General features: G+C 33.8%; 1 protein-coding gene and 1 long non-coding RNA gene across 2 annotated transcripts; both read left to right on the top strand.

Annotated features, from left to right (window-relative positions):
* The first annotated feature begins 855 nt into the window (after positions 1-855).
* Positions 856-21,329, top strand: LOC122007044 (receptor-like protein EIX1). Its single transcript, XM_042562804.1, has 2 exons — positions 856-999; positions 18,313-21,329. The coding sequence occupies exons 1-2, from the start codon at positions 871-873 to the stop codon at positions 21,148-21,150; spliced, it is 2,967 nt and encodes a 988-aa protein (XP_042418738.1). The 5' UTR covers positions 856-870; the 3' UTR covers positions 21,151-21,329.
* LOC122007045 lies at positions 3,657-4,717 on the top strand. The gene is made up of 2 exons (XR_006118833.1): positions 3,657-3,954; positions 4,647-4,717. It is a non-coding gene; the product is annotated as an uncharacterized LOC122007045 (long non-coding RNA).
* Positions 21,330-23,486: the final 2,157 nt, after the last annotated feature.

Below are 23,486 nucleotides of genomic sequence, written 5' to 3'. Positions count from 1 at the left end.
ACTGTACTATACCCTGGAGACTATTACAAAGACTACATAAGGTATTATAAAAAAAGATCCTCTCTATTGATCAGATACATTACGCACACTCATATGCTTATATACGTTTCTACCACGATTCTATTATTATTCATCCATCTTGTTTAACTATTTTTTTTATTTAAGTTTAAGGATGTCTGTGTCAAAAATTCTCTTTCTAATTCCCATTCTAATATTTTTATTGACTCTCTATGTGATTTGTATAGACCCACGATTTCTAACTCCAAGTTTACTCAGCCATATTCTTTGCATTTGTAATCTTTGTACAGTCAACATCAAAGTCACCTCGACTCTATGTGTCCGGTACTCCGTTCTCTCCGATTTAGATAGGATAATATATCAAATTCAACTCTCACCCAAGTCCTCTTCAATTAGTCTCAACTCTCAATCTCTCAATCTCATTTGTCTCTTTCTGCCGCGTCACCGACTCCTATGTGCCTCAATATTATTCGTTCTTCACTTGTCTAATCGTCAATGTTGGCGTTTCACGAGCTGAAACTAATTAATTTCCACATAAGATGCCGACCGGAAATTCGTTGGCCGCTTATTGCTGAGAGATGAATGGTAATTTTTAATCTTCTCGGAACGGTGCGATTCTTAATATTATCATATAAAATCTTATGATTAAAATTCGATCGTTTAAGCTTCTATTTCTTATGATTTATCTCTTCATGATGGACCTAAGGATTAATTGATGGAAATATTGAGACGAGCGAATCATTTTTTTACCACGTGAATGACAATTTCTAGAGAGCACAGCATGCAATTGGATTCTTGCAAATAAATACTTGGCCATTGCCATTGCATTTCTGCAAACCAACACTGAAGATTATGCCAGAGGCCTGGAGAAGCAGACTCCGTTTCCATGAGCCATGGCCACCGCACCACCCCCACCACTGCTACAATCTTTATCTTGTCAGGCTCTTCTGGCTCATCATCCTGGCCTTCTTTTTTATGGAGGTAGCTGGAGTAGAAGGGAGAGTGAGCAGCAAGGGATGCTTGCAGAGGGAGAGGGATGCTCTCTTGCTTTTCAAATCCGCCATCAAAGATCCTTCCGCCCGCTTGTCTTCATGGCATGCCCAAGTAGACTGCTGCGCATGGACTGGCGTGGTCTGCCACAACAGAACAGGCAGCATACGAGTAGCCGAGCTCAACCTTCAAAATCCAAATGCCTACCAATACCAACTGAATGAGTCGGACACTGCTTTGAGGGGTGAGCTGCTGCATCCTTCATTATTGTCTTTAACTCATCTGCACACCTTAAATCTAAGTTTTAATGACTTTGATGGCACCCAAATTCCACCACTCATTGGTTCTCTCCACAAACTACTCCATCTTGATCTTTCATTCTCCAACTTCAGTGGAACCATTCCCCCTCGTCTCGGAAACTTAACTAATCTACTTTATCTTGATCTCAGGTCATATAATTATCCTTATTCTGTTACACTTGTCCATAGCCTTGACTGGCTCTCCGGCCTTTCTTCTTTGATTTATCTGGACATGTCCTATATGAATCTCAGCATTGCTTCCCATAATTTGATATCTGCAGTCAACATGTTACCTTCCCTACAACAATTAAATGTAGCTGGTTCTGGAATTAATAATATCCCTCTTTCTCTTAGTTTCCATCTCAACCTCACTTCTCTCTCACAACTCTTGATCTTAGTGAAAACTTCTTCAACTCTTCTTTTCCCAACTGGTTGTGGAATCTCACGAGCCTCTCGTCTCTTACACTTTCCATGTGTGAAATTCGAGGAATGTTGCCTATTGAACTTGGAAACTTAATTAGCCTCACACATCTTTATCTTTATTCGAATTTGCTCTCTGGTCCCCTACCTGATACGTTATGGAAATTGAAACATCTAACAGACCTCGGCCTGAGCTTTAATTTCCTTGGAAATTCTTTACCAATGGGGATTATGAATCTATCAAGCTTATCGAGACTGTACCTTGATAATTGTTCGCTAATTGGTCCAATACCCAGTGAATTAGGAAATTTAACAACTTTAAATGAATTATCTCTTGAATCTAATTTACTTTCTGGATTAATACCACATGAGATTGGGAAACTAGTCAACTTAGAGTATCTTGACCTCTCTATTAATTCCTTTGAGGGTGATATTACTGAGTTTCACCTTTCCAACCTAACCAAACTAAACACCTTGTACTTGTCTGGTATTACCATAGCAATAGACCACAATTGGAACCCTCCTTTTCAATTACAAGTCATTAGACTTGGTTCTTCTAAATTAGGTCCTAGATTACCTACATGGCTTCATTCGCAAAAGTCCATCGTGGCTATTGATTTGCACAATACAAGTATAGAGGACAACTTACCTGAATGGTTTTGGAACTCTCTTTCTATCGTTGAAGTTTTAGATCTCTCCCATAATAAAATTAGTGGTACTTTGCCAGCATCCTTGGAGAATTTAACTAAACTATTTAGTCTACATCTTCATTCAAATTTACTTGAAGGTCCAATTCCTCATCTTCCACCCAACCTACTATTTCTAGACCTTTCTCTTAATGCTTTTTCAGGACCACTATCACCAACCTTATTCACACCAAATTTATATTGGTTGTTACTCTCACATAATCATATCATTGGAAGCATACTGTCCAATGTATGCAATTGTCATAGTCTTGAAATTCCTCAATGTTGGCAAGAGGGAGCAGGTCTTCGAGGTATTCTTTTGGCAAGCAACATGCTCTTCGGAGAAATTCCAAGCTCTCTTGGCAACTTGATGGATCTAGTGTTTTTGCATTTGAATAATAATAGTCTGATAGGACATGTTCCATCCTCACTGCAAAATTGTAAACAGTTAGTGATTGTTGATTTCGGTGACAACAAATTCTCTGGAAAAATACCTCTATGGATTGGGCAAAGTTGGCAACAATTACGAATTCTTCGATTGAGCTCAAATATGTTTCATGGCAATATTAATCCACAACTTGGGCATTTGAGGTATCTACAAATCATCGACCTTGCAAATAACACATTATCAGGGTCAATACCACATTCGTTTGGAAATTTTAGTACAATTGTTTCGACATCAGCAAAACAACTTCCGAATCCGGGCAATATTTCAGGGGCATTTATAGAAGATCTTTCTGATGAGGAAATGGAGAGCATAACTTTAGTTACAAAAGGAGACAAACTTACCTTTTCATCGATTTTGTATCTTGTGAAGAGCATAGACCTTTCAAAAAATGATTTGACGGATGAGATTCCTGAAGAATTAGGACACCTTGTTGAACTCAACACTTTGAATTTATCAAGAAACCACTTCAAAGGAAAAATTCCTGATAGTATTGGTAGAATGAGTTCTTTGGAAACATTAGATTTATCCTTCAATAATTTATCAGGTGATATTCCTCAAGGTTTGTCACAACTAAATGCTCTGAGTCATTTGAATTTGTCCTATAACAACCTATCTGGAAACATTCCCTCAGGGAATCAGCTTCAAACGTTAGATGATGCATCCATTTATATTGGTAATCTTTATCTTTGTGGAGACTTGGTAAATAAGAGTTGCTTTCATGAGAACAAAACCAATGCGACAAGCGAGGAGCATGCAATGTTATCGTCAATGTTATCAATCTATCTAAATAGTACACTTGAATATTTTGTTGAATTGTGGAGTGTGTTTATCCTTTTACTATTTATCAAAAAATGGAGGTACTCTTACTTTAAGAAGGTCAATGGCATTGCTGATAAAATTTATGTGGCGGCCAAGATAAGATTGAATAGAACAGTGAATAGTTAGTTGTTTTTAGAAAAAATAAAGTTTACGATGAATGTAATTATAAGAAGTTTCCATACTAGAATTGTGAGCTTTTATTGTAAGTGTGCTTTTAGTAACCATATTCTTGTGATATTTTGCAAATGAAACAATATTATTATTGTGCTTTTAGGTATGTTTGGTTGGGTGTAATGTAATCTTGCTTGTAATGTAATTAAATTTGTAATGTAATCTTGATTACATTACTACGTTTGGTAATGTAATGTATGTAATCTTTGATTACAAGGATGATTACATTCTTTTGTTTGGTGTCCATTATTTTTTATAAAAAATGTAATTCGTATTATTATAAAATGACAAAAATATCCTGCGCTACCAATGGTCGTCGCACCTCTGCCGGAGCTTGCGGCAACCAACAGTCGTCGTCGTTGGCCTCCTCCGCCGGCACCCGCCACCGGCAACCGGCGACGGCGACGATCGCCAGCGGCGGCCGACGGTGGTCGCCGACGGCCGACGGTGGTCGCCGGCGGCCGACGGTGGTCGCCGGCGGCCGACAGGTCGCCAGCGGCGACCAGCGGGTGGGGCCAATGGCGATGGGCAGCGACAGCCGACGACAATGGATGGCGACCACGGTGGACTAGGGGTATATTCGACATTTAAATTTTGGTTAAACAGTGACCTCGTAATGTAATCCGATTACATAGTATTTACTTTGTAATCCAGATTACAAAACTTCACTACTTTTTGTAATCCAGATTACATTACATTACAAGTTTAAAATTAAACCAAATAAAATAATCAACCTTGTAATGTAATCCTGATTACATTACAAGACAGATTACACCTTACCAAACGTAGCCTTAGTGTAATCTATGACACAAAGAATGCACTTATTTTATTTCATTTTATGAAAATTATTATATTCCTCTGTGCAATACAGTATTGGAATTCCTAATAGTAGATGAAAATGAGATTGAAAATTACTCATATATACAAGTGTTGAATCATTTGTAGTAAGTGTTATTAAGATTATGATGGTCTAAGTGCACATTGTGTGATTAATTCTTAGTTGACAGATTTATTGATTATTATTTCTGTTGGTGCGGGAAGCATCCGACGATCGAACTCAAGTTTTGATAATGATAAAATGATTCAAAGTTAAGATTCTCTGTTATCTAACGTGCTTAAATGAGGTTTCAGGAAAGTCCTAACTGTGGTTAGGCAAGGTGAAAATCCTAAGGGGCGGTAACCTTAGGTCCTAGGGGGTGGTAACCCAAGGTGAAGGAAAAATTCTAACGCGGGGTAACCTTAGGTCCTAGGGGGTGGTAACCCTAGATGGAGAAAAACCCTAAGGAGCGGCAACCTTAGGTCCTGGGGGCGGTAACCCTAGGTGGAGGAAAATTCTAAGGGGGGTAACCTTAGGTCCTAGGGGGTGGTAACCCTATTTAGAGAAAAACCCTAGGGGGTGGTAACCCTCGACGGAAAGTCCAGTCGGTCTGGAGGACAGGACTGACATCAGGTAATCTCTCCTGAGGGGAGTAGGTGAGGACGCGTTCCCCGCAAAGGGAACAATAGGCGTCGGGTCGACCTAGGATTTCCGGTCGAAAATCCGAAGTCAGACCCGGATAGTCCAATGACTGTCAATCACTTGATTTACTATATCTTATGTGTGCTAACTTTGTCTTGCAGGTTATGTGTGTGTTTGGTGAACTAACATGCCTTGTAGGGATAAATGAGCAAGGCAAGCCTCAGATGAACAGTGTCCGAGGTGCCTCCATGGAGCTTGGAGGCGCCTCGGGTGCAGAATGTGAGCTGGCCGTGAAGCAATGCTGGAGGCGCCTCGAATGGAGCTAGAGGCGCCTTGGACCAGAGGTTGAAAGTGCCTTGGATTGGCTTGAAGGCGCCTTCAAGTGAACGAGTTGCAACGAGGTCCGTTCTGATCCACACGACTGACTCGGCTTGTTGGAGGCGCCTTGGATGGTGTTAGAGGCGCCTCCAATAGTGCATAAAAGGGGGCTTCGAGGCAGCACTCAAAATAAGACAAGAAAAGCAATCCTTACGCAACCAGATGCTAGCGAGAAGTTCCGACGAAGCTGTAATTTGACGCCGACGACTCTAGAACTCAGAATCTACTATTAATCTTGTCGTTGGGATATTTCATTATTAATTGTACTTGAAATTTGTAACTATCTTTACGAGATTATAGTTGTTGCCCAACGTAAACGCTCAACGAGCGTGAGCCTTAGAGTAGGAGTCACCACAGACTCCGAACCAAGTAAATACCTTGTGTTTGCGTTGTGTTCTTTTATATTTCCGCTGCTTTACTCGATTAGTGTTTTACGAATACGAAACGAAATAGCTACGAACGCTATTCACCCCCCTCTAGCGCTTCTCGATCCAACAATTGGTATCAGAGTGGGGTTGCTCTGAATTGGTACAACTACCGTTCGAGCATTTTTTTTTTCTCGCTTTCGTTTTTTCCCTCCAAAATTAATTTCGAAAATTTCATTGTCATCTTTTCACCATTGGTCTGCATTAGCGAAATATCACATTTTCAAAAAAATTTGGTAATATTTTTAAATATTATTTTAATATTATTTTATTATTATTTTATTATTTTTTTTCTTGAAATTCCTGAATTACTATTTCTATCTTTTTCCCGCGCTACTAATCCAAGATCAAGTCTTGGAACAAGTTTTATTGTGTTTATTTTACGAGATTCCTTCTTAAATGGCCTACGAAGATGGGTACAATTCCACATGCCTACCACTTCCGTCCGGTGAAAAATTTAGATACTGGAAAGACCAGATGGAGCACCAATTGAAGACCGAAGTAGAAATATGGACCATAGTCCATATTGGATTTACACTCCCCACCGAAGAAGGTGTACCCATCACCTGTGACAATTGGGATACACAAACAATAAGAACATTCGAGGCTAATGCAAAAGCAACATGGACTCTCCTATGCGGACTAACAAATTCAGAGCTTGATCGAGTCGGAAAGTTTAACAATGCTAACGAGCTTTGGGAGAAATTGCTCAAGCTTCATGAGATTCCTTCAGAGTTCCCAGAATCAACCTTTGAACCATACTCAGAAGAATTGGATCTGACTGATTTCATTGCACTAATGGCCAGAGAAGAAATTGCTGAATCTGACTCTGAATTCGAGACGACAACAGTCAAGGGGAAGGATCATGTCATGGATCAAAAAGGTAAAATTGTAAATTCAAATTTTAAAATTCCATAACGTGTTTCAAGTGTAGGGAGAGAGGGCATTATAGAAACTAGTGCCTTACTCGTAAGATTCGGCCGACACAACCAGAGAAGAAATTGATCCGGAAAGGGAAGGTGTACATTAAATGCTCCAAATACAAACAAATGGATCACTGCAAAAGACAATTCCTAGAAAGAAGATCCAAGGATCCAGAGGAAGAAATCAAGGTAAGTGAATTTACGTTACATGAAAATCTAATTTTTACAACGCATGCTTGTCCACTAACTAAATCTACTTGCTCTAGTATGAATTTCTTTCGAAAATCAGATATGCATGCTAACAATACAACGAATAGAGTTAATTCAAATTTAAATAAGAAAAACTCAAAATCATTTAATAAACATAAGAAATTAACATTGAGAAAATTAGAGAAACAAAGTAATATCTTAAAAGATAAAATAGATAAGTTAGAAAAGATTATTAATAATTTAACTAATCAACAAAATCTAGACTTGGGTTATAAGCCTAAAGTCAAATTTAAACACTACAAACCAAGCTATAATCAAGTACCTTTTATTTACTAAACTTAATTTAAATATAACTCAAATATAATTTACAAATTTAAATAAAAATTATTAATAATGTAGGGGGAGGCTCCAGAATAGCTGGCACCTCCAAAACTAACTTACCTGACAGGGTAACCAAAAGTAACCTACCCGGCAGGGTAATTAGGATTAGAATAAAAAGGAACAACAATTTAACTTGACCAATGGTACTGGTGAAGTTTTGGATGATAGCATGTTAGGGAAACTTAGTTTATGCATGTCTAGGAAGATATGGCTTCGACCTGGTGCATTTGGCTAAGTGGAACTGACTGAAGCTACCCCTTACGGATCCTAACTAGTTAGACTAGGGTTTTGTACTAAGTTCAGTGGATAGGACTATTTGGAAAATCTCGAAGACATGGTTATTCTAATAATGTCCAAGTGACTCACCATAGCCCAGAAGTTTATCCAAAGAATGTCTATTTGTTGAGCTCATAATTAAACCTGAATCTAACACAAAGTTAAACCAAACCCTATAATTGAACCTAATTCATCTCACAAAATTATAGGATTCCCTAATTTAAAATTTAGATCGACTTAGAAGATTAAGGATTAAATTGAATTAATTCAAATCAAATTACTAAGTAATAATTCAAATCTAATTAATAATTCAACTCAAATTAATAATTCAAATCTAATTAATAATTCAAATCAAATTAATAATTAATAATTCAAATTAAATTAATAATCAAAATTCAACTTAAATTAAAAATCTTTTAAAAAATTATTTAAAAAGATTTTAAAAACATATTTAAAAGTATTTTTTTTAAAAAAAAACTTATTTAAAAATATTTTTAAAACTAATTGAAAAATCTTTTAAAAATTATTTAAAAATCTTTTCAAACTTAATTTCAAATTATTTGAAAAATCTTTTAAAAATAATTTTAAAAATCTTTTAAAATTTAATTTCAAAATTATTTTAAAAATCTTTTTAAACTTAATTTCAAAATTATTTGAAAAACCTTTTAAAAATCTTTTAAAACATAATTTCAAAAAAAATTTGAAAAATTATTTTAAAAACTCTTTTAAAATTTATTTGAAAAATTATTTTAAAAATCATTTAAAAAACATTTTAAAAACTCTTTTAAAAATTATTTTAAAATTAATTTAAAAATATTTTAAAAACTCTTTTAAAAATTATTTGAAAAATTATTTTAAAAATCATTTAAAAATATTTTAAAAACTCTTTTAAAAATTATTTGAAAAATTATTTTAAAAATCATGTAAAAATCTTTTAAAAATTATTTTAAAAACTCTTTTAAAATTTATTTTAAAAATCATTTAAAAATATTTTTAAAAACTCTTTTAAAAATTATTTGAAAATTTATTTTAAAAACTCTTTTAAAAAAATTCATTTGAAAAATTGTTTAAAAATCATTTTAAAAAAATTTGAAAAATCATTTTAAAATTTTTTTCAAAATCATGATCGCACTTAATACATTTGAAATCATGTTCGCACTTAATATTTCAATTAATTTTAAAATCATGATCGCACTTAATATTTTCACACATAATCAATGTCAAAATCTTACTAAATTTTATTTTAAAATCATATTTGGTTTCCCTAATCTTAATCAATGTTCAAATTATAATTTCAACTCAACTAATTTTTAAATCCTCAAAATGTTAAATGTTTACTTTTTTGAAATTCTAGCTTATATTTTTAATATTTTTAAATGAAGTTAACTCCATCTCACATTCACTCATAAGTTGAACATGCTTGTTAATCTAAAATGAGTGAGATGGAAAGTTAGGAAAATAAATATTTTTTTACCTCTCATGCTTGGACTCCTAGACGCAAAGAATTTATTAAGGCATTAATTAAGGGGGGAGTGATTTTGAGTTGGTTTTAAAATTAGCGTTTCTTTAAAATAAAAATTTGACTTGACTTCAAAATTAAAAACCATTTTTGACCTGTCTTCGAAAATTCAGGTTATTTTTAACTTAGCTTTAAAATTAATATTATTTATGACCTGACTTTTAAATTACAACTCTTCTAGAATGTTTTCAAAGCTAAGTCTTTATGTAAAACCTCTTTAAGCTAAGTATTTAATCAAGTCTTCTTTAACTAAACTTAGTTAGATTATTCTCTAAACTTAACTATTTGGCAAGATGTTTTCTCAAGGCAATCATTTTTAAGCTGGATATATAGCTAAGTATTTCAAATTTAGCTAAGTATTTTTTAAAAAACATTTAGCTAAGTACTTTTTAAAGTTTTTTTTAAAAGGAAAAAAGGAATTTAGCTAAGTGTCTCTCAAAGCAATTGTTTTCAAATACTAAGGGAGTGTTTGGTTGATGGGTTTAGGAATGAGGGAATGAAATGATAGTAAAAAATAATGTTTGGATTGTGGGTTTGGGAATGACATTTTGGGAATGATTACTAGATTTATGGGAATCACCAAACCCATATAACTTGATGGGTTTCATTTCTATTCTTATTCCCATTCCACCCTACTATCAAACACATACTCATAGTCATTCCCATCATTTAACCAAACACCCCCTAAGTTTTGCTGAAAATGCTAAGTATTTTCCAAAACATTTTCAAAATTTTATCAAAACAATTCTTTTTAGAAAAACTAAGTCTTTTTAAGGTTAAATACTTAACAAAACTATTATCTTCATAAGTTTAGCTAAGTCTTTAATAAAAGTATTTAAAAGTAAAAATCTTAGCTAAACTAAGTCTTGATCAAATTTTGTTTTTACTAAGTTTATTAAACTCCCTCTTTAAAAACTAAGAATCTAAAGCGTTTTGATATCACAAAATTTTGCTAAGTTACTTTTTAAAGACAAAATAACTTTTTCTCATCTAAAAGTATCTCTCAAACTAAAGGAAGAATTTTGTTTTCAAAATTTATGATAATATTTTTTGATTTCACCTAGCTAAAAGTCTTACAAGAAAATACCTCTAAGTTAAGTGCTTATCAAAGTATGTTTAACCCTCTATTTTTCTATCTTTTTGAAAGATAAAATAATAATTATTTCTGAAAAGTTAAGGTTTCTAAAAACAAGCTAAGGCCTACACTCAATTTTTTTTTACTCTCTCGGATATTTTGATATATGGCAAAGGGGGAGAGTATAAAATTCAAAGAAAGTTAAAAAAATTCAGAGAAAGTTAAAGAAATTTAAGAAAATTTAAAGACAGGACTATTTAAGAAAATTTAAAGACAGAACTCCTTGAAAATTTTAAGGAAACTTTTATTAAGGGGGAGCTTTAGTAAACTTCTATTTAGGGGGAGCTTTATATGCTGAATTTATGCTTATGCTAATTTCATACTTGTCTTTTCATACTTATGTTATTACTGTCTTTTCTTTCTACTTAACTTTGAATTTCGGTTGTTATAATCAAAAAGTAACCTTAGGTCCTAGGGGGTGATAACCCTAGGTAGAGAAAACCCCTAGGGGGTGGTAACCCTCAGCGGAAAGTCCAGTCGGTCTGAAGGACCGGACTGACATCAGGTAATCTCTCCTGAGGGGAGTAGGTGAGGACGCATTCCCCGTAGAGGGAACAATAGGCGTCGGGTCGACCTAGGGTTTCCGGTCGAAAATCCGAAGTCAGACCCGGACAGTCTGATCACTGTCAATTACTTGATTTACTATATCTTATGTGTGCTAACTTTGTCTTGCAGGGTATGTGTGTGTTTGGTGAACTAACATGCTTTGCAGGGACAAATGAGCAAGGCAAGCCTCAGATGAACAGTGTCCGAGGCGTCTCCGTGGAGCTTGGAGGCGCCTCGGGTGCAGAATGTGAGCTGGCCGCGAAGTAGTGCTGGAGGCGCCTCGGATGGCGCTGGAGGCGCCTTAGATTGGCTTGAAGGCGCCTTCAAGTAGATGAGTTGCGACGAGGTCCGTTCTGATCCACGCGGCTGACTCGGCTTGATGGAGGCACCTTGGATGGTGTTAGGGGCGCCTCCAACAGTGCATAAAAGGGGGCTTTGAGGCAGCACTCAAAATAAGACAAGAAAAGCAATCCTTACGCAACCAGATGCTAGCGAGAAGTTCCGACGAAGCTGTAACTTGACGCCGATGACTCCAGAACTCAGAATCTACTATTAATCTTGTCGTTGGTATATTTCATTATTAATTGTACTTGAAATTTGTAACTATCTTTACGAGATTATAGTTGTTGCCTAACGTAAACGCTCAACAAGCGTGGGTCTTGGAGTAGGAGTCGCCACAGGCTCTGAACCAAATAATACCTTATGTTTGCATTGTGTTCTTTTATATTTCCGCTGCTTTACTTGATTAGTGTTTTACGAATACGAAACGAAATAGCTACGAGCGCTATTCACCCCCCTCCTAGCGCTTCTCGATCCAACAATTTCAACTTAACAAACTTTCAATTGATAAATTTTAAAATTAAAATAAAATTTTCCACTCCATAGTTACAACTAAAAGAAGTTTTATGGATATTTTAAAACTTATGAAAATTTTAAAAGGAAAGTGACTAAATTAATAGATCTGTTAGAGTTTAAAAAAAATAATTATGTAAAAAGTCAATGTAATATATAATTTATCAAATTTTAGAAATTGAATGATCAATTGAAAAACTATAAGGGTAAAATAAAACTTTCTTCCTAATAAACTCACTTTTATCAAAAAAAAAAAAAAAAAAAAAAATGAATTTGTAAGAGATTTTAATAACACTTGTTATAAATTTACTTCCACGCCATTATATTTGGAATTGAAATAAATTTTTTTAAAAAAATAAGCAATGTAGAGTTGGAAAACGTATAGGTGACATCGCTCATTTCGAGTGATCCAGTATTATCGTGGTAAAAAAGTCAATCTATTTCAGGATTAATACGGAGGAAGTAAATCATGGGCGACTACTAACCTTTGGAATAGTGAATAGTACATAAGGGAGATATTTATCACGATTTTACCGAGATTTGAATCTCAGATCTTATGGTGATAACACCTCATGTGCTAGCCACTACATCGTCTCGAGGGCGTGTACTAGCCATTAGACCATCCCGAATGATCCAGTATTATTGATCTATAGTAAAAGGGGTTTTTTTACTCTACCATAACAGCCATTTATATGAGAAAAATCATATATCTCCATTTATATGAGAAAAATCATATATCTGTATCCACTGAGAATTAATCTAAAATTTATTGGAATAAATATTCATATATCAATTGTATTAACCGTGGAACTAGAAAATGTGCAAAAGAAACTTATGTAGCTAGAAAATTTTGAAAATAAAAAGAAATTGTTATGACAAAATTAAAAATTAAAAATATCTAAACATTAAAAGTTTTTACAGAAATAAAAATATTAAAAAGTAAACTATAGCATAAATTTAAAGGTAAAATGAGATATTACGAAGAAATAGAGTTTTTAAGGCCGATAATAAATATAATTAGCAAACATGTTGCATAACAATGAAAAAAAAGAAGATATTATATCAATTGAAAAACTTTCAAAAGAGGTGAAGTTTTAAGGTGAAATGAAAACTATAAAATATTTAAGGCAAGTCACATTTTCGTTAAAGATAAGAATGCAACAAAACTAATCTAAAATGTAAACTTTAAAATATAAATATATCTGCCACAACTAACCCAAATAAGAGCATAATTAAATTACAATTATAAAATCTTGAGTTGCAAATTATAATGCTACCTCAATTAATTTAACTGAGGTTGATTTTTAAAAAATAGTTTTTAATATTTCATAATAAAGAATAATCATGTGCCATTTGCTTTTATAGAAGAACTATAATGAGCTTATAAAGAGTGAAAAATGTGAATTATAAGAAATGTGAATCATATCCGTAGTAGGTAAGTTGAAGAGACATTTAATTAGCCGGTGAATTTTATAATAAATTTATCTGGCAATCAAAATAAGAGGGTAAAATACCCTTAATCCTCTGTGTTTTCAATCCTATAGTATTTTACCCTCTTGTGTTTAAAAAATAATATTTAACTTTCCTTTGACCAAAACTCAAATGTGCAAAATCGGATAAAAGACAATTGTTCCCCTATTTTTTAATCATTTTTCAATAATAATAAATATCCATTAAAAATATCATAATAGCTAGTTATATATTTTAGTAGTGATCTCGTCAGAAAATCCAATTTTCAACAACGTGGTGTGAATTTCTTGGAGCACATCGGAAGCGCTTTGATGGCACAACACAACAAAAGGTGAATTCATCCAGGGAAATATCGACTTCTAAGAGCCGCGACAAAGGGCATCAATAGGAAGGGAGTTTGAGGCAAGGGTAGAGGGGCAGATAGATGGGATTTCATAGTAAATTTATCTCTAATTTGTTGAGTTCTGTGTTTTCTTTTTTTATTATAATTTAATTCAAATTATTTTTGTTGTTATGGTAATACATATTGTTAGAGTGTATACTAAAAGTCTAATTTTTAGTATAAATATTTATCTAAAAATAAGAATCATATTAGTCAAATGTCTACATTTATGATAAATGTAGTTGTTCAATTAATTTATATTGTAGATAACATGATGTGTGGTGTCACACACACAGAGGATCATGTTATTAGCACCTTATAAATTATAAACAGTAGCTCACGACCAAGATGGAAAAGAACAAACCATTGGAAGGTCGTAGTGTAATTAGGTATTAGTTTATCTTAACTATATAATTACACTAGTACACTTGAGTGTATTGAGTAGAACCATTAGAGGTCGTTTCTTTTTATACTAACTTGATAAAAGAACTAGACCTTAGTTATTATGGAAGTATGTGCTTTTAATCCTAATATAATAAAAAACACATATATTTAGTATTTATTTCTTTGACTTATCAATGGGTGAGATTTAGCTCGATAAATCAATAAGCCCGATAAGTTGGGAAATGATATTACTTATAGTGTGTGTTGTTGATTATAGAAGCAAACTGTGTCCTGGTAATCTAGGTTGAGAATGACCCCAAGAGGAGCTCATAAGGATTGTCATGTTAAACCTTGCAGGTGGACTTAGTCCGACATGACGATGAGGTTGAGTGGTACTACTCTTGGACTAAGATATTAATTAAGTGAGTTGTCAGTAACTCATTTAATTAGTAATCATTTGACATCTTAAACACAGGGAGATTAACACACTCATAATAAGAAAGAGCCCAAAATATAATTTGGGATTGGTGCGGTAGTTCAATAATAATTCTTTAGTGGAATGAATTATTATTGATGAAATTAAGTTATGTGTTCGAGGCAAACACGGGATGATTAATTTCATCGGGAGACCAAAATCAATTCCTCCTCTTGGTCCCTATTGTAGCCTCTTGTATATAGAGATTTATACTCACCGCATACCCACCTTCTTACTCACTCTTTGGTGGCCGGCCAAGCTAGCTTGGAACCCAAGCTAGGGTCGGCCAAGACCCAAAGATTGAGCTAAGTTGGTGGCCGGCCAATGCTTGGAGTCCAAGCATGATGTGGTCGACCACATCATATTAAAAAGGATTTTATTTATAAATTTTGTTTCTTAGGTGGATTCCATAGTTTTAAAAGAGAGTTTAAAATTTAAATCTTTCCTTTTATAGCTTTCTACAAAAGTTTAAGAAAAGATTTGAAAATTTTCTTTATTTGTAGATTAAAAGGTGGATTTTAAATTTTAAGAAAACTTTCCTTTTTAACCATGTTCATGATTTGAAAGAGAGTTTAAAAATTAAATATTCTTTTTATAAGTTTCTACGAAAGATTAAGAAAAGATTTGATATCTTTCCTTATTTATAGATTGAAAGAGATTTTAATTTTTAGAGATAACTTTCTTTTTATCCACATGTTTAAAAAAAGTTTTAATTTATAAAATTTTCTTTTTATAATCCACCATGAAGGGAAAAATTATTGGAAAAATTTTTTATAAAATTTTCGGAAATAAATTAGGAAGTTTTAATTCTTTTGTAAATTAAAATTTCCTTGATTTGGAGATTGTAGGTGGTCGGCCATTGATATTAAGAAAAGAAAATTATTTTTAATTAAATAATTTTTTCTTTTTCATGGCAAAGGAATTAAGGAAGTTTTTATTAAAATTTCCTTATTACCAAGACCAAGGAATATAAAAGAGGAGGTAGAGGTGCCTTCATGGTGAATAACTCTATTCTTTTCTTCCTCTCTTTTTCTCCTTGGTGTGGCCGACCCTTAGAGGTTCTCCCTCTCCTCTTCTCTTCTTCTTTAGTGGCCAGTTTTATCCCCTCTTGGAGTTCTTGATGGTGGCCGGTTCAAGCTAGGAGAAGAAGGAGAGAAAGGAGGTTCTGTTTCTTGCATCCCTTGAAGCTTGGTGGTGGTGGTCGGACCTCTACTTCTCTTGGAGAATTATGGTGGCCGAATCTTGCTTGGAGAAGAAGGTGGCTTAGGTGGATTCTCATCTCGGTAGATTGTTGCTCACACAACGTCCGGAATAAGAAGAGGAATATGGTAGAAGATCAAGAGGTTATTTTTGCTTACAAAGAAAGGTATAACTAGTAATTATTTTTCCGCATCATACTAGTTTTTCTTTGTATAGTTATTTTTGGAAATACCAAACACAAGAGGCATATGATTCTAGAGTTTTCGAATTTGTTTTGAATTTGTGTTTTTTTTGTTTTATTTTTCGAATTTGTGATTCGATTGTTCTTTTTGGTTAACCTAGAGTTATTTAAGGAAATTAAATATTAGCTTTTCTTAAAAGGCTTTGTCTAGGCGGTGGTGGTTGCTCCCATATCCAAGAAGGTCATATGCCTCGCCATGCAGTCTTGGAAGTCAATTTTAGAAATTAATATTTAATGGGATTAATAATATAGGTGGATTTGAATCAATAGTGTTAAGTTCCGCTTGCGATTCAAATCTAAACCATTAAGAACAGATAAGTTAAATTTGGAATCAATGATATTAAGTTCCGTCTGCGATTCCTAATTTAACTTCTAAAGAACACAATAGGTTATTTAAGGAAAGGTTCGACACTTGTACAAAATTTTGTACAGTGGAGCCGGTACAGTTTTCCTAGGACTAACCAACACATATGTGTATTCATTTAGTCCCACATTGCTAAGCTAAGAAGGTTGGAAGACCTTATATATGGAGCCCTTCCATCCTTACTTAGCAATGTTAATTAAGGGGACCTACACACATCCGCGGACCGAGCTCAAATCAGGTGGTTTCGGGGGGTTTGAGTCGGAAATCTATAAACTGGGCGCGACGCACGCGATCATCGCGCATAGGGGGGGTGCAAATCCCCAACTTGTGGGCCTCACGCTTGTAGGCGGCCTGGTTTGTCTTTGGCCGCGCGCGTGAGGAAGCGATGCACGGTTTGGTTCATCACTGGTATTTAGCGATATGAGGTTGGATCCGAGTGTACCTACGGATGACGCGAGTAGTTGTCGGATCTTACTCTTTTATTTACATGTTCATTACATGCTTGCTATTTTGGTACAAATATATTTAGTGCTCTCAATCTACATCTACAACAACATAATTCATATAAATCTAAAATTACTTTTATAATTAGTATTTATTTTATTCTATACATGGTTTTTTATTAAATTCGGTTTTAAATTTCTTTTCAAATATTATATTTTTATTAAAATAAAAGAATTAATAATTCTATGATGAATCTATCTCTATTTATGCCCACTGTCCGGTCCTCGAATCCAATCGAACTTTTTGCAAGATATTTATTCATCCCGTTGATCTATCTGAACTTCGCACTAGCTATCCCGTCCTGCAGACCTAGCTGAATTTCAGCATGGTGTCCGGTCCTTTGGACTTGTCAATTCCTGCACACTTGATAATGTAATTAGATCACAAGACACCTAACTTAATTCACTTATCATTCATCAAAATTTGAGTTAGACTATTAGTACAAACTACACCAATAATTACTATGGAGGTTACATGAAAAAATATGGAACTGCCACATCAACGACCCCCCTAGAGCCGGTCCCACGGATATAGAGGGATGTAAATACAGATACACAGCTGAAAGCGCATAGTCGAGACGCTAACCTCAGGTAATGACACTTTGAAGATCGAACTCTGGATCTCATAGCTACGAAACTATACACCTCCAACTGTACTATGCCCTGGAGACTATTACAAAGGCTATATGAGACATTATATAAAAATATCCTTTCTGTTGGTCAAATACATTACACAGACTCATACGCTTATATACATATCTACTATGATTCATTTATTATACATCATCTTCTTTAACTATTTTTTTTATTTAAGTATAAGAATATCTGTATCAAAAATTCTCTTTCTAATTCTCATTCTAATATTTTTATTGACTCTATATGTGATTTGTATAGACCCACGATTTCTAACTCCAATTACTCAGCCATATTCTTTGCATTTGTAGTGTTTGTGCGGTCAATATGAAAGTCACTTCGACTCGACGTGTCCAGCACTCCGTTCTCTCCGATTTATACAACAACAATAATAATAATCAAATCTTTTTCTAATAGATGGGATCGTTAATCTTTTTACACCATTAAATTTTATTTTTTATTATATTATCATCTATATTTAAATAAATTTTATTTTATTTTATTATTCTCTCCAATTTATATGGGATAAAATATCAAATTCAACTCTCACCCAAGTCCTCTTCAAGTAGTCTCAACTTTGAATCTCTCAATCTCATTTGTCTCTTTCTGCCGCGTCACCGACTCCCATGTGCCTCAATATTATTCGTTCTTCACTTGTCTACTCGTCAATGTTGGCTCATCATCCTGGCCTTCTTTCTTGTGGAGGTAGCTGGAGTAGAAGGGAGAGTGAGCAGCAAGGGATGCTTGCAGAGGGAGAGGGATGCTCTCTTGCTTTTCAAATCCGCCATCAAAGATCCTTCCGCCCGCTTGTCTTCATGGCATGCCCAAGTAGACTGCTACGCATGGACTGGCGTGGTCTGCCACAACAGAACAGGCAGCATACGAGTAGCCGAGCTCAACCTTCAAAATCCAAATGCCTACCAACTGAATGATGAGTCGGACACTGCTTTGAGGGGTGAGCTGCTGCATCCTTCATTATTGTCTTTAAAGCATTTGCAAAGCTTAAATCTGAGTGGCAATGACTTTGAGGCCACCCAAATTCCTCCTCTCATTGGTTCTCTTCACAAACTCAGGTATCTTGATCTTTCCGAGTCCAACTTCAGTGGAATCCTTCCCCCTCATATTGGAAACTTAACTCATCTTCTTCATCTTGATCTCATGTCATATCATTATCCTTATTCTGCTACACTTGTCTATAGCCTTGACTGGCTCTCCGGCCTTTCTTCTTTGATTTATCTGGACTTGTCCTTTTTGGATCTCAGCGCTGCCTCCCATAATTTGGTATCGACAGTCAACATGTTGCCTTCCCTACAACAATTAAATTTATATGATTGTAGGATTAAAAATATTCCTCTTTCTCTCGATTGCCATCTCAACCTCACTTCTCTCGCGTCTCTTAATCTTGGTATGAACAACTTCAATTCTTCTTTTCCTAACTGGCTATGGAATCTCACAAGCCTCTTGTCTCTTCAACTTGCTGGCTCCATCATTCAAGGGGCGTTGCCTAATGAAATTGGCAACTTAATTGGTCTCACACATCTTTATCTTGATTGGAATTTGCTCTCTGGTCCCCTACCTGATATGTTATGGAAATTGAAACATCTAAGATACCTCGACCTGAGCTATACTTTACTTGGAAATTCTTTACCAATGGGGATTATGAATCTATCAAGCTTATCAGCACTGTACCTTGATAATTGTTCACTAATCAGTCCAATACCCAGTGAATTAGGAAATTTAACAACTTTAAATGAATTATCTCTTGAATCTAATTTACTTTCTGGATTAATACCACATGAGATTTGGAAACTAGTCAACTTAGAGCATCTTGACCTCTCTTCTAATTCCTTTGAGGGTGATATTACTGAGTTCCACCTTTCCAACCTAACCAAACTAAACACCTTGTACTTGTCTGGTATTACCATAGCAATAGACCACAATTGGAACCCTCCTTTTCAATTACAAGTCATTGGACTTGGTTCTTGTAAATTAGGTCCTAGATTGCCTACATGGCTTAGTTCGCAAAAATCCATCGTGGCTTTTAATTTGCACAATACAAGTATAGAGGACAACTTACCTGAATGGTTTTGGAACTCTCTTTCTATCGTTGAAGTTTTAGATCTCTCCCATAATAAAATTAGTGGTACTTTGCCAGCATCCTTGGAGAATTTAACTAAACTATTAAGTCTATCTCTTGATTCAAATTTACTTGAAGGTCCAATTCCTCATCTTCCACCCAACCTAGTATTTCTAGACCTTTCTCTTAATGCTTTTTCAGGACCACTATCACCGACCTTATTCACACCAAATTTATATAGTTTGTTACTCTCACATAATCATATCATTGGAAGCATGCCATCCAATGTATGCAATTGTCATAGTCTTGAACGCCTCGACTTATCAAACAACAAATTTTCTGGAGAAATTCCTCAATGTTGGCAAGAGGGAACAGGTCTTCAAGTTATTCTTTTGGCAAGCAACATGTTCTTCGGAGAAATTCCAAGCTCTCTTGGCAACTTGATGGAACTAGTGTTTTTGCACTTGAATAATAATAGTCTGATAGGACATCTTCCATCCTCACTGCAAAATTGTAAACAGTTAGTGATTGTTGATTTCGGTGACAACAAATTATCTGGAAAAATACCTCTATGGATTGGGCAAAGTTGGCAACAATTACGCATTCTTCGATTGAGCTCAAATATGTTTCATGGCAATATTGATCCACAACTTGGGCATTTGAGGTATCTACAAATCATCGACCTTGCAAATAACACATTATCAGGGTCAATACCACATTCGTTTGGAAATTTTAGTACAATGATTTCGACATCAGCAAAACAACTTCCGCATCCGGACAGTATTCCATTGATATTTATAGAAGATCCTGCTTACGAGGAAATGGAGAGCATAACTTTAGTTACAAAAGGCGACAAACTTACCTTTTCATCGATTTTGTATCTTATGAAGAGCATAGACCTTTCAAATAATGATTTGACAGATGAGATTCCTGAAGAATTAGGACAACTTGTTGAACTCAACACTTTGAATTTATCAAGAAACCACTTCAAAGGCAAAATTCCCGATAGTATTGGTAGAATGAGTTCTTTGGAAACTTTAGATTTATCCTTCAATAATTTATCAGGTGATATTCCTCAAGGCTTGTCACAACTAAATGCTCTGGATCATTTGAATTTGTCTTATAACAACCTATCTGGAAACATTCCCTCAGGGAATCAGCTTCAAACGTTAGATGATGCATCCATTTATATTGGTAATCTTTATCTTTGTGGAGACTTGGTAAATAAGAGTTGCTTTCATAAGAACAAAACCAATGCGACAAGCGAGGAGCATGCAATGTTATCGTCAATGTTATCAATCTATCTAAGTAGTACACTTGGATATTTTGTTGGATTGTGGAGTTTGTTTATCCTTTTACTATTTATCAAAAAATGGAGGTACTCTTACTTTAAAAAGGTCGATGGCATTGTTGATAAAATTTATGTGGCGACCAAGATAAGATTGAATAGAACAGTGAATGGTTAGTTGTTTTTAGAAAAAATAAAGTTTACGGTTAGTTGTTTTTAGAAAAAATAAAGTTTACGATGAATGTAATTATAAGAAGTTTCCATACTAGAATTGTGAGCTTTTATTGTAAGTGTGCTTTTAGTAACCATATTCTTGTGATATTTTGCAAATGAAACAATATTATGATTGTGCTTTTAGTGTAATCTATGACACAAAGAATGCACTTATTTTATTTCATTTTATGAAAATTATTATATTCCTCTGTGCAATACAGTATTGGAATTCCTAATAGTAGATGAAAATGAGATTGAAAATTACTCATATATACAAGTGTTGAATCATTAATTTGTAGTAAGTGTTATTAAGATTATGATGGTTTAAGTGCACATTGTATGATTAATTCTTAGTTGACAGATTTATTGATTAATATTTCAACTTAACAAACTTTAAATTGATAAATTTTAAAATTAAAATAAAATTTTCCACTCCATAGTTACAACTAAAAGAAGTTTTATGGATATTTTAAAACTTATGAGAATCTTAAAAGGAAAGTGACTAAATTAATAGATCAGCTAGAGTTACAAAAAAAACAATTATGTAAAAAGTAAATGTAATATATAATTTATCAAATTTTGAAATTGAATGATCAATTGAAAAACTATAAGGGTAAAATAAAACTTTCTTCCTAATAAACTCACTTTTATCCAAAAAAAAAAAATACGAAAATGAATTTGTAAGAGTTTTTAATAACACTTGTTATAAATTTACTTCCACGCATTATATTTGGAATTGAAATAAAACGTACCGGTGATATTATAAATCAAGAGGGCATTTTGACTCTACCGTAACAGCTATTTACATGAAAAAAATCATATACCAAATGAATTATTTTGTATACATTGAGAATTGACATAAAATCTATTAGAATAAATACTCATATATCAATTGTGTTAACTGTGGGAGCTAGTAAATGTACAAAGGAAACTTATCTAGTTAGAAAATTTTGAAAATAAAGAGAAATTATTATGACAAAATTAAAAATTAAAAAACAAAAGTCAAGGAAAATGAAAAATTAAAAGTTTTTACAGAAATAAAAATATTAAAAAGTAAACTATAGCATAAATTTAAAGGTAAAATGAGATATTACGAAGAAATAGAATTTTTAAGGCCAATAATAAATATTAGCAAACATGTTGCATAACAATGAAAAAAAAAGATATTATATCAATTGAAAAACTTTCAAAAGAGGTGAAGTTTTAAGGTGAAATGAAAACTATAAAATATTTAAGGCAAGTCACATTTTCGTTAAAGATAAGAATGCAACAAAACTAATCTAAAATGTAAACTTTAAAATATAAATATAGTGGCCACAACTAACCCAAATAAGAGCATAATTAAATTACAATTATAAAATCTTGAGTTGCAAATTATAATGCTACCTCAATTAATTTAACTGAGGTTGATTTTTAAAAAATAGTTTTTAATATTTCATAATAAAAATTAATCATGTCCCATTTGCTTTTATAGACGAACTATAATGAGCTTATAAAGAGTGAAAAATGTGAATTATAAGAAATGTGAATCATATCCGTAGGTAAATTGAAGATACATTTAGCCAGTGAATTTTCTAATAAATTTCTGGCAATCAAAATAAGAGGGTAAAATATCCTTAATCCTCTGTGTTTTCAATCCAATAGTATTTTATCCTATTGTATTTAAAAAATAACATTTAACTTCTTTTTGACCAAAAGTCAAATGTGCAAAATCTGATAAAAGACAATTATTACCTTGCTTTTTTAATCATTTTTTAATAATAATAAATATCCATTAAAAATATCATAATAGTTATATATTTTAGTAGTGATCTCATTGGAAAATCCAATCTTCAACAACGTGGTGTGAATTTCTTGGAGCACATCGGAAGCGCTTTGGAGCACATCGGAAGGTGAATTCATCCGGGGAAATATCGACTTCTAAGAGCCGCGACAAAGGGCATCAATAGGAAGGGAGTTTGAGGCAAGGGTAGAAGGGCAGATAGATTGGATTTCGTAGTAAATTTATCTTTAATTTGTTGAGTTCTGTGTTTTCTTTTTTTATTGTAATTTAATTCAAATTATTTTTGTTGTTATAGTAATGTATATGTGTATGCATTTAGTCTCATATTGCTAAGTTAAGAAGGTTAGAAGACCTTATATATGACCTTGCTTAGCAATGTTAAGGGGACCTACACGCATGCGCGGGCCGAGCTCAAATCAGGTGGTTTCGGGGGGTTTGAGTCGGAAATCTATAAACCGGGTGCGACGCACGCGATCATCGCGCGCAGGGGGTGCAAATCCCCAACTTGTGGGCCTCAC

This window comes from Zingiber officinale, chromosome 7B (assembly GCF_018446385.1).
Source record: "Zingiber officinale cultivar Zhangliang chromosome 7B, Zo_v1.1, whole genome shotgun sequence".
Classification (NCBI taxonomy): domain Eukaryota; kingdom Viridiplantae; phylum Streptophyta; class Magnoliopsida; order Zingiberales; family Zingiberaceae; genus Zingiber; species Zingiber officinale.
Note: the sequence above shows the minus strand (reverse complement) of the source record. Positions and strands in the feature narration are given on the sequence as shown.